The sequence below is a fragment of the Bactrocera neohumeralis genome, unplaced genomic scaffold (assembly GCF_024586455.1).
Source record: "Bactrocera neohumeralis isolate Rockhampton unplaced genomic scaffold, APGP_CSIRO_Bneo_wtdbg2-racon-allhic-juicebox.fasta_v2 cluster09, whole genome shotgun sequence".
NCBI lineage: Eukaryota > Metazoa > Arthropoda > Insecta > Diptera > Tephritidae > Bactrocera > Bactrocera neohumeralis.
In genome coordinates, this window is record NW_026089622.1 from 27,775,217 (window position 1) to 27,787,834 (window position 12,618).

General features: G+C 36.1%; 1 protein-coding gene and 1 long non-coding RNA gene across 3 annotated transcripts in view; both read right to left on the bottom strand.

Moving 5' to 3' along the window:
• The window catches only part of LOC126764300 (uncharacterized), a 73,199-nt gene that overhangs the window by 920 nt on the left and 59,661 nt on the right, over positions 1-12,618 (bottom strand). Inside the window, exon 3 of one of the 2 annotated variants that reach the window (XR_007667906.1) lies at positions 704-1,151. The exons of the other annotated variant lie outside the window; for it this stretch is intronic. This is a non-coding gene — a long non-coding RNA (uncharacterized LOC126764300). The remainder of the gene's footprint in view (positions 1-703; positions 1,152-12,618) is intronic. 2 annotated transcript variants of the gene reach the window in all.
• On the bottom strand, positions 2,554-3,386 carry LOC126764202 (uncharacterized). Its single transcript, XM_050481997.1, has 2 exons — positions 3,157-3,386; positions 2,554-3,084 (listed from the first exon to the last, which is right to left on the bottom strand). Exons 1-2 carry the CDS (start codon positions 3,301-3,303, stop codon positions 2,671-2,673), a joined length of 561 nt encoding a protein of 186 aa, XP_050337954.1. The 5' UTR covers positions 3,304-3,386; the 3' UTR covers positions 2,554-2,670.

The window sequence follows — 12,618 nt, forward strand, 5'->3', positions numbered from 1 at the left end:
ACGCCATTGTCTCAATTGCCTGACGCCTGTCCACCAAACTCACGAGTGTACGTCGGGCAATCTGTGCCAAATTTGTATGCGGCCGCATCACACTATGTTGCACCGTACACCTCGGAATGACACCAGCCAACGTCCTGCCGGCCGCAACCGCGGCGCAGTACAACGACCGCCATTAAGCCGGGATGCACGGCCCCGTCGAACTATAGGGCCATCATCCTCCCGTGACCGGCAGCCACATAATGGGGCGTCCACGCGACGCCAGCAACAACGACCGCGTCCGCGCCGCACCTCAGGCCTCAGCAACGTCGTAGCCACTCTGCAGCAGCTTCAGAGGATTCTAGGCTGATATATTCGGCTAGGGGGGCCGGGATGGCTAAATGAGCCTTAGTCGCCTGCCCCACACTACACCTACACCCATCACTAACACGCAAACTCACCACACTCACCTCGACATCACCACACTCCACATCAACACTACCCACACGCGCGAGCGCAGGATCCACACACTAAAACACACACCACATCACTCCACTGAAAAAGGGACCGCTTTTACACAAGTCAGTATTGATTCGTCCATTACTGAATGCACGTCGCCTTTTCGCCACACGCCGCTAGTTATCGCCATTTCTCCATAATTTACACATATCATTTTGTGAATACAATAATTTTAATAATTTTCGATTAACACAATTGTGAAACTAACGTGTCCGGAACCCCCTCCCTTCACCATTAGAAGGCGAATTTCTTTTGTTAAATAAAAGCGTTTATCCGAGTTGTGAAAGTGAAATCGGAGGTTTTATTTTAAAACACACTATTTGTCACAAGTGGTAAGTCCAGCGGGCAGTGAGTAAAACAATCACCGAGAGTGATAGCTTTATCCAATACTATGCAAGATTTTCAGCCTCCTTTATTAGTGACAATACTGAATCGGTTTTAAGGGGTTAGTAGGGTAATCTGGCCTGTTTTTTTTTACATTTTTTTTTATAGATTTTTTATTCTACAGTAGAACTTTTTGTACATATCATGAGCTATATCGTGGAGTGTATAAAAAATTTTTTTCGGAATTTTTTGATGGTATCTGTCGGAGAAATGGCTGGGTGAATGGAATGCGTTTTTTCCCTGACGGACAATATTTCTCATGTTTGGATCATCTGAAATTAAAAAAATGAATTCATTCTTAAAAAGTACGTAAATGGTTATCGTCCCTACTAAAATCATGAAAAAATGTTGATAAATAAAAAAGTAATTAACGGATTTTTTATTTTAATTTTAATTTACTAGATACTGATGACGCTGAACTTCTAGAAAACATGAAAGCTTCAGCGTCAGCCAAATATTATGTTAAAAATGTCTCGATCAGTACGAAGCAACAAAGTCAATGATGTTAGACCAAATAAATTTATTAAGGCTACGTAGAGTCACTAATCTTTCTCCGCAGAAGACCTAAATACAGGTATATTTTTGAAAGTACCAGCTTGTGATACTGAAGTTTTTAACGGAGGTTATGATCAATGGCCGTCCTTTCGAGACATGTTCACTACCGTGTACATAAACCATCCTAAGCTTTCAAAAGCTGTACCATCTCAGGTACAAAACAATACGAGAAGCAGGCGGTATCGTTAAGCGTTTCACTTTAAATGAAGAAAACTTTAATTTGGCTTAGGAAGCATTGGCCGAAAGATAAGAAAATTACAATGTATTGGTAGATAACCAAATAACAATTTTAATGAATTTACCAAAAATTTAACAAGAAAACAGCCAGGAATTTCTGAAATTATATTCGACAATGACTAATTGTATATCAGTGTTAGAAACACAAAATGTTTTCAGAGAATAATGGGATCGCATCCTAGTAAACATTTGTGCAGAAATTCTGCCTGATGCTGCTTTGCTACGATGGGAGCAATCACTAGTGGCAAAAAAGAAATCGCCAAAATGGTATCAGATGAAAGAATTTTTAACTACTCAGTATGAAATAGCTGAACGAGTAGACAAAAAAACTATTATGCCAAATAGTCATCTAAATGACTCAAGTGAACACTTGTTTAAGCCTCAAGCCAGTAATAACATGCAATATAATAGACACATTAATAGAAGCCAAACATTCGTGTCAAATCAAACCATCCAATGGCAATCATTATGTGAAATCTGTATCTGTATCATTATGTGAAATCGATCTTGCGAGAAGTTTAGAAAAATGCCTGTTTCAGATAGAAACAATCTTGTCCGACAACATAAACTTGGCATCAAGTGAGCTTCACTACGAGCCATGGAAGGCATCTCAAATCGTTAATGTTGCGGCAGCGTTACACAACGTTTGCATTCACTATCGCGTGAATGATGAAAGTTTAGAAAATAATTCGGAACCAAATATTTTCACAGAAAGTAATGAAATTCTTTCATCAACTTATAATGCTGCAGCTTCACAAATCAGAGAAGCTATATGTAAGTGTTGCAACCCGAGTATAATATCCTAAATAAGTATTAACACAAAATATTTATAGTTTTAATTAAGTATTTATTTAATTAATTTAATTATTTTCTGTCATGGCTTGCAATTTTTACTCCTCTACCTCTAACATTTTCTGTTTAATGGAATTTTTAGCAGCTATCAAATTTTCCATAGCTATGTTGTGCCTTCTAATTTCTTCCACTTCCGCTTTTTTTAAATCATTTTGCATTTCCAATGCTCTGCCTACTCGTCGCATACGTAGAGAGATCGTCCAACTTATCAATAATCTTTTCTTGAAATTCTTTTTGAATATTAAATTGCTCTTTAATTAAATCGGCTGTAGATGTTTCCGGTGGCCTAGTAGTACGTCTAGACAGTGCTGGACTGCAGGTCACTGATGGCATTGATACGTCAGCCTCTGTCTCATTGCCCATGTCGGCTACAATAGGTAAGCCGATGCTCACTGTATTCTCAATACCACTTGTGCTTGTTTGCAATGCCGTTAGTGTGATCTCCGCTTCCTCCAATTCATTGAAATGGTGCTGCCTATTTATGCCGCCACCAGTAGCTGACTGCTTCTTTTTATTTTCAACTAATTTCCTTTTTATATAGGCCTTCCAGTCAAGCCATACCTAATACAAAATAAAAAAAAAGCTTTAAATTATCCTGTTACAACAATAAAATCTACAGTTTTATTATATTACCTTCTTCCAGCTGGAAATATCCTTGATAGGCGGACCAACACTATTCAGTTCTTGGGCCATATTGTTCCAAAAAGCTGCCACTTCTTCTTTAGGGCACTTGGTAAAACCCTGCGCCATTTCAGGTTTTTGCTGTAACAGCTCAACCATTAGTGCATATTGTTGCTTGGTGGTAATTACTTTGGACCTGCAGAAATCGCATTAAACATTATTTTACTGGTAACAAATATGTTATAGTTTAAATTCAATTAAAAGTTTTAATTGATAATATTAAATATTAAAACTTTTAATTGAATTCAAACTATAACATATTTATTTTTAATTTAAAACTTACATTTTTCTTTTTTTAAAATTTTTTCTCCGTTAGCACAAACCTGTCGTACAAAAATTCCGCTAAACTTAAAAAATTTCCGTTCCGAGTGAATTCAGTGAATGCAACTCTACGAATTTCGAACTTACTTTCGGAACTGTTCGAATTGCATGATAGCAGTTTCGTAACTTTCCCCGAAAAACAGTCTACGATGGATTGCGTGATAGGGCTGATTACTTGTATTAGGCAGTGACTTAATACCTCAAATAATCCTTGAAGGAATAGAGTAAATCTCCAATAAATTGTTAGCCCAAAATACAATCTTTAGGTGGATTTTAAGTAGTCACTGAAAAATTAAATTATTTCACTACACAAGTTGAAAATATAATCAACTTAGAAAATTCTGGGAAGTAGAAGAATTACCTCAAATCACCCAACCTTCGGAAGAAGACCAGGCATGCGAGGCCTACTACAAGTCCACAACAACAAGAAAATGTCGTTATGTTGTGCGACCTCCATTCAAACCCCCCTTCTCTGATTCTATAGGTCTAGGTCACTCTAGAATATCAGCAGTCCTGCAATTTTTAAGTTTTAAAAAAAGTCTGATAATAAAAAGTGAGCTCAAATCTGCATATGGTAATGTGATGTATGAATATCTTGACCTCAATTATATGGAAGAAGCTGTACCATATGAAAAAGTATCTAAAGGTAGATATCTATCTGACCCCGAAGGGTGGCTGTCACCAAAAATGATTCAAGCTAAAATCCTCATTCAAGAATTGTTCCAAGATGGCACTGAATGGGATGAGCAAGTAAAACTAATACGTTTAACATAATGGGTAAAATTTGCTAAGTGTACATGTTACATTTTCGCTTAGACCAAAAATGTGCCTGGCAGTTAAAATAAACAATATTTTAGTATCCCAAGCGAACGAAGTAATGGCTTGGTATTCCCCTAGATAGAAGACTTACGTGGAGAAAACATATATCTAGTAAAATAACTTGCATGAAGATAAGAGCAGCAAATTTAAATTGGCTTTTTAATAAAAATTCCAAACTTAGCCTAGACAACAAAGTGCTTTTATATAATGCGGTCATAAAGCCGATTTGGATGTATAGCATTCAACTGATTCCAACGAAGATTCCAATCGAAAATGCTTCGAACAATTACGTGTTCACCATGGTACATGTGTATCGAAAATATCCCTAAAGACCTTGGTATTACTATGGTAAAGAAAGAAGTAGAAGATAGCAGAATTAAATATATATTATACTCCCAGACCACCCAAGCCCTTTGGATAATGCTTTAGTACATTCCTGCGATCAAACACGCCTTAAAAGAAGAGATAAAACAGCTCAATCACTTGCTTGAGCTTGTCTAGGTTTTAAAGAGATTTAAGATTTTATAACTTGTTGTTAGACTTAAAAAAAGCAGATCCAATAAATAAAATAATATTGAAAAAAAAAAATTTTGCTAACAACTTGCATACTATTTCGGAAATATGATTCCCTCGATGGGTAAATTTCGCCCCTAATCAAAATGTAGAATTACATGGTTTCTGTGATATTTCTGAAAAGGCTTATTGCGCAACAATTTTCATACACAAAATGCGCACTCAGTATGATAACAAAATACATATATTCACATCTTTTGGTAGCGAAAGCCAAAGCCGCACCCTTGAAGACACCAAGCCTGCTACGATTCGAACTGAATGCTCTTCTGTCAAAACTAAAGCCCACATCAAATCAAAGTTGCTCGAAAAGGGAAGCTCCCTTCTCGTTCTAAATCCATTTTTGGACGCTAAGATACAAGTATTAAATCAGGCAAATGGTATATTAGCGAACTTCAGTCTAAGTAACAATGAGCGACATCCCATCATTGTTCCGGAGAAATCCCGTTTCACTTAATTATTTCTAATATACCTCCATCAGCTTACACTGTATGGCGAGCACCGCTTGATGCAACAAATGGTCCGATAAGTTTAAAGCCACGAATCAAAGATGCGCTTTTCATGCGTAAACAATAGGGGTATTCTCTTGCTCTTGCAAAAATACTATAGCGAAATATGCAAGAGCACGAGAGCACCCATTGCAGAATCTAGTGATATATGAACGGCTGATTCGGTCAATGTATTGTGAATGAGTATTATGCACGGCTATTGTGAATTGACGCAGCTTCTGCATAAATTTTTAACAAAAAAACTGTAACAAATCTTTATAATTTAAATAGAAATATTAAAATCTATTTAAAACTTACCTTCCTCAAAAATTTAACGACGTAATATGTCTTTATGTAAAATGACAGCAAAGACAGGGTTGCAATTATATTTTCGCGTGACATTGCACGCAAACATACATGGGTTTTGGTCTGACATATTTTACAGCCATTGCAAATAATTTTCTGCGTGTGTTTGTTGTTGTGCCGGTGCACCAAGAGGAAATATATGCAATTCTTGCACCGTGCTAGGGTTTTGCAAGAGCAAGAGAATACCCCAAATGTACTATTTACAAACACAAAATGCGTACGCAGGTCATGGCAGCTTTACAACCTAAACGTTGCAAGTATGCTCTAGCCTTTCCCATTACTGCGGTTGATTTTGCTGGATCTTTCCAGAAAAAGGCCACGATATTAAGGTCTTCCTCATTTACAAAAGGGTATGTGACTGTCTTTGTATGCTTTACGACAAAGGCAGTACACCTCGAGCCTTGTTCAGATCTAACAACTGCAGCTTTTCTCGCAGCATTTGCACGCTTTTTCGAACGACGCGAATTTCCCTCAACGATTGCAAACGACAATGGAAAAAACTTTATCGGAGCTCAAAGAGCCACCGAGAAAGAGTTTATAAACTGAAGTACATGAAAGAAGTCCCCCTGCAATTATTAAAACATATGCATCACAAGAGATCGATTGGCAGTTTATACCTCAAGAAGATCAACTTATTACACATATCCATTTGTATAGATATGTAGCTCCAACAACAACATTATAACATTATAAACAAAACCAATTTAATGAAATCTTATATTCCCATAGAAATGAATGTAAAGGTGACTCAAACCGGCAGCGGCAGCTGCACTGGTCGCCGCCCCAAGGGCCCACAACGTTCTGGGACCGCCACCTGCCACACCAACCAGGGAAAGAACTGAACAGCTATCGATTGAAAATCAGGGGCCTCCACGCTGCATCCTCTGAAAATATGCACCATTTTCAAGAGCATGAAGCGCGAGTTAAGGAACGTATTCCTTATAATAGTATCTTATTAAAATATCCTAAACAAACAAACATCAAAACAAATTAATGTTTCAGTAAACAGAACAATATTAAAGAAAATCTATCAAAACAACCTTATCTTGGAACAATAGAAGTGCTCTATAAGTACAACAAACAATAACAACCTACATAGTTATTTAGTAGTAAACAACCATGATCCCAATAGTCTATATTATAGTAAGTAGCACTAAGATTTATGTAAACAAACCCAAACACAACAATAGAATAAGAGATAAAATGATCAAAATTCTAAGTGCTTAGCAAGTAAGCAAACACTCTTTGGCAGTAAGGTTGTAAAAGGTAGTTAGTATGGAATACCGATCAATAAAGGGAAGACATACGATCTTAACAAAAATATCGTTTCTTTACTCAACGCTAACAGACTGCTAATGTTTAACTGGAGGCTCAACCGCTCGTAAAGGCATTTCATCCTCCGACGACAAAAAAGAAGATAGAATAAACATTTTAAATTCCACGTGAAGTTGGACTTCGAACCACAACGTCCTGATCCTGAAACATTGAACAGTATTAATCCAGAGTTACACACTGGCACTGAAAATTGACCAATCACCAATTTCGAGAAGAAACAAAAAGCGTTTGATTACAACAGGCAACTAAAATTTGCAACAATCATGGAGGAATAAATAGCTCAACTTATTCCAAACGCAAATTTCATTATTGACTGAAATTTTGAGAAAATAACAAGACGACTTTACTGAACAACTGGCGTCAGTGCAACAGCAAAATCATCAAGCGACTCCAATCATCATACAAACATCAGACTCAATATTACGGATCCAAAAGATATTGACCTGCAAGTGTTTATGTAAGTCATTGCCAAAATTGACAAGAGTCAATACCGATTATGGAGATCACAAGTTTGGACCTTATTGGAGACTATTAATGATTTTACCCAAGATCCGAAATACTGCAGTGCTCGTGTAAGAACCAAAATTACTGGAGCAGCTGCTGACGCTCTCACCAATCACAACACGAACATGATTTTTACTCCATAAAAAACCGATTGGACTTCACTTTTGCTGACCAGCGACCCTTATACGTTTTGCTAGACGAGATGAGGAGGATACAACAAGGAAGGGAAACCCTCGCAGAACTCTATAGCGAGGTATCAAAGACACTCAATTTGGCATTATCAGAAATTGAGATGTCTAGTGACCAAAACAACTCAGGGATGAAGGTGGTCCGTTCATTCATCCTAGGATTAAACTTCAAACACACTAGCGGAGCACTGTATAGCAAATCTTGGAAGCAGCGTTTGCAATTGCTTGCACCATTTACCATTACAATATTGATCATCAGTTCGAGGTCAACGAGACTCACTCAAGGATCTCGATTCAACAACTACAATCAAAAAATATAGACCACACCTTTAGAATGCAGATATATCAACAAAGAGGCAGCCAACCCAAACAACCTGTTCCAGATCCCATGGACGTAGACGTTTCCCGGCAGTACGTTCAAACCACCGGCTATAATAAAAATGGTAACTATAATAATTCAAAGACTATGTTTAAAAATGGTAGGGCAGCTAACAACCAAAATAATTCTAGCCCACCAAATGAAGCTCAACAAATATATCAGACTAAGCAAGAGTATTTAGAATCTGAAATTTTTTTTATTTATGAAGACCAATTCGAATCAGGGTGTACTTTTTTAAGGCGTGTGAACGTTCTGCCCTGCATTCAAACAAAATGCGGTCTAACAGGCACGCCCGTAACCCTATTAGGGAACACAGGATCTACTAATAAAAATATAAATTTGAGCTGCAGAATAGGAAAATCAGTTAAAATTAAACCATTCAAAACTAAAACTTTGCATGGCTTTCAGTCATTTGGTCTAAAAAATAATTACAATGTAAGGGTTTCATTTGACCTTCTTTGAAATTGACTTATCGAATTCGGTATGATTCTTGGAGAACAAGGACTTCGCCAAATAAAACCGGACGTGAATTTGTTCGACTATAGTTTAAAATACCAGAGGAAAATAGACTCAAAATTCGACAAAAAAATAATTGAGTTTAAAAGTCAAGTAGAAGAACTTATGAAAAGAAATAATTATACTAGTGAAACTTTCACAACCACAACACAGGCATCGGTTAGGACCCAATCAGAAGATCCGATATGAACAAAACAATATCCATATCCCATATCTGATCAGGACTTTATCAAGAAGAATTGTTAAAAAAGGGTATAATCCAACCCTAAAATATATAACTCTCTTATATGGATTGTCCCAAAAAAGGGCACCGATCACCAAGGTAGACCCAAAAGACGGATGGTTGTTGACTTCCAGAAAATTAATGCGCATACTATTACTGACAGATATCCCATTCCCAATGATAATATTACTTTACAAAACTTAGGAAAAGCAAAGATTTTTTCCACAATCGATTTAAAATCAGGTTTTCATCAAATATTATGAATATTATAAAGAATGCCCCATCCATTTTTCAACGCATATGTTTATATTGACCATGTATTGATTAATATATTCCTCCACACCCGAAGAACATATGAAACACCTTCGGACTATAATCAACGCAATGCACAATGCTGACATGAAAATTTCTGATGAAAAGTCACATTTTTTCCAGGATTCAGTTGAATACCTTGGGCACATTGTAAAACATAATAGAATAAGAGTTGATCCTAAGAAAACTGAAGCCATAAAAACAACTACCCACAACCTAAAAATCTATAAGAATTACGATCTTTTCTAGGGAAAATTCGTTAGACTTTGTTAAAATTACGAAACCACTAACCGTTTATTTGAGAGGAGAATTAGGATGAATATCAACGAACCAAAGTGCTAAGACACTTGTGCTTTCGAAATAATAAAAAAAATGCATTGCAGGAACAAGTTGAACTATTTCAACCAGATTTTTTCAAACCTTTCAGTTTGACAACAGATGCAAGCAACGTTGCTATTGGTGCAGTTCTGGCCCAAAATCGTCAACCAATCGCATTTATTTCACGTACACAAAATGAAACAGAACAAAATTATAGTACAAATGAGAAGGAGCTACTAGCTATAGTATGGTCATTACAAAAATTAAGAAATTATTCATACGGCGTAACAGATCTAACTATTTACATTGTACACCAATCTCTATTTTTTTCTATTTCTGAAAAAATCCCAATACAAAATTAAAACGCTGGAAAAATCTAATTGAAGAACTGCATAGTTTATAAACCTGGTAACCAGAATATTGTAGCAGATCCTCTTTCTTTTCTTTCTAAGAAAAAGAGTTAAACAACCTTTTAATTCATTCAAGAATCAAATAATTTTACTCCAAAATAATGAAAAAAATGAGGTTCTGACTGAAACAAATTTTCCTAGTCGATTCGGACATACAATATTTTTTAAAGATACAGCGGATTTATTAATTAAACTTAAAGATGTAAGAAAATCAAAAGCTACTAATGCGTTGAATATAGATGAAGAAATACTTTTTCATTTAAAAGACAAAATTACCACTAGGTTTCAAAATTTTAGCTGTGTATTAGCTCAAAAACTAACAGATGTAAGCTCTGAAAATGAAGAAAAAGAAATAGTCATACAGATACATAACCGTGCACACAGAAATTATAAAAAAAACTTGTTAACTCATTTTGGCCAAACATTAAAGATATGTGCAGAAAAGCAGTAGTAGCATTTAAAATATGTCTACAACACAAGGACGAATGGCAGCCAAATAAACAACTAATAGGAAAAACTCCAACACCAACGCATGTGTGACAGTATATTTAAATGGACGTATTTCATATTAACACTCCAGTAGTCGCGCGAGTTACATGTACGACTACGTATGTAAAAACACCTGACAAGGCAGTTGATAAATACGACGAACTGTTAAAGCAAATTGCAACATAACACCATTTCCGGCTTTTGCAATTTGCTTAAACAAATAAAGTAATAAAAAATTAATTCAAAAAGTAAATTTCGTAAGAATTATTAGAATTAATAAAAGTATGCTTATTCAGCAATAGTAATATGTTAAAAATAAGTGAATATTATAAATAAGCAATTTGTAATTAGAATAAGCTTCATTTTAAGTTTATCAAATAAAGTAGTCTGTTCTGGATGTCCAACAACGTCACCTCGTTGCAATCTAATTTGATTTTTTGACTTTTTTTACAAACCCGTTTACCGCGACTAAACATATAATTGGCGCAGTCGGTAAACCTTAGTAAAAATTTACAAGGATAGTGAAACGTTACTATAGCACCCAAACAAATCCTGCGAATCTGTAGCCAACTCAGGAAGTTGACCAGACCCTCCAGGATATAACAAAAATAAAATAAAATAATTTTTCACAGTGAAAACGACCTTAAGTTAAAGGCGTTAACCCACCGAAAATACCCGAAAAAAAACAAGTTTTGCAGTGAACACGAAAAGAAAAACAAAAGCGTGGAGTCACCAAAATTAGCGAAGGTAACGAGGAAAACCATCGAAATCAAAACATCGAGGCAACAAATATTCGATAACAACAGAAAAATGGAACAAGAGCAGATTCAAATTCCCAACGTAGAGCTCATCGAGCAACTGAGCAGAAGAGAGCAGAAGTTGGAGCAACTTCGACAAGCGTATGTTGATCTCCAACATCGTCAAGCAACCAATGAAAATGACCTACAACGAATTATGAAAAACATTCAACACATACCCACATTCACGGTAAAAGGAGAAGTAACAATAAATTCTTTTAAGAGCAGCATCGAATATCTATTGTCAAATATAAGAGATGAGGAAGTCAAAAAGGAAGCCACCAGGGCAATATATTATAGGACGATACAAGGGGAGGCAAAGGACGTTATAATAAATTTACCGCATCCGGACAACTGGACGGAAATCAAGAAAGCGCTGAAGTTAAGATATTAACCTAATCTGGAACCCCATGAAGTATACAGGAGAATATGCAGTATAAAGGCAAACACGGTGAGTGAGTTAGCAGTACTTATACAAAATATCAAATACAAAGCTGATGAACTTAGAATATATTATAAGGACGATGTAGGGATAGACATGACCAACGTGGACAGTCTTTTAGTGAACACAATTAAAGAAATGACACAAGGGACAGTATTGGACAAAATATACGAGAAACATGACCTTTATAATATCATAGAGATAATGACAAAAAGAAGATATGAGGATTCATGTATTAGGCCAGAATTTAAGAAAACCAAACTAGCTTATGGACAATACAACAAAAAATACTATGACAAATATATAGGCAAAGACGATAAACCAGGTCAAGTTAGGCAAAATTATTCACAAAATAAAGGAATTGTTGAAAACAATCCTCACCAAGATGGGCAAAATTCCCAACATATAGAGATAATAATTCTCACCAATATGGGCAAAGATTCCCAACAAATAGAGATAATAATTCTCACCAATATGGGCAAAGGTTCCCAACATATAAAGATAATAACTCAGGTAGAGAGAGGAGAAATATAAACTCAAACCAAGTAAGACTAGATAGAGGAGAGCCTATGGAAGTAGATAGTATAGAACTAGATCAAGAGAGATCTCAAATGGCAGGACACCCTAGCAGTAGGAGCAGCCAAAATTGCTTGCAAACGCCTAGGCAAAGCTATAGAGAACTCGAAGATTATAGAGAAACTAATAATTCAGATCAAGAGAGATCCCGAATAGCAGGACACCCTAGCAGTAGTAGCAGCCAAAATCGCTTGCAAACACCTAGGCAAAGCTATAGAGAAAGTGACGACTACAGTGAAATTAATGAATCAATTTTTTTTACAAGGAAGCCTCGGAGAGCTTACCATGAATAGTAATAACAATTAAAAATAAAAAATATATTGCGCTTATCGATACGGGAGCGAATGTAAGTGGATTCTGA

What these genes read in the sequence shown, in the direction of transcription:
- LOC126764202 (XM_050481997.1), bottom strand. Translation starts at nt 3,303, where the DNA reads ATGGTTGAGCTGTTACAGCAAAAACCTGAAATGGCGCAGGGTTTTACC. An exon ending in ATATTTCCAGCTGGAAGAAG is followed by an intron (nt 3,085 to 3,156) that starts GTAATATAATAA and finishes ATTTTGTATTAG; the next exon opens with GTATGGCTTGACTGGAAGGC.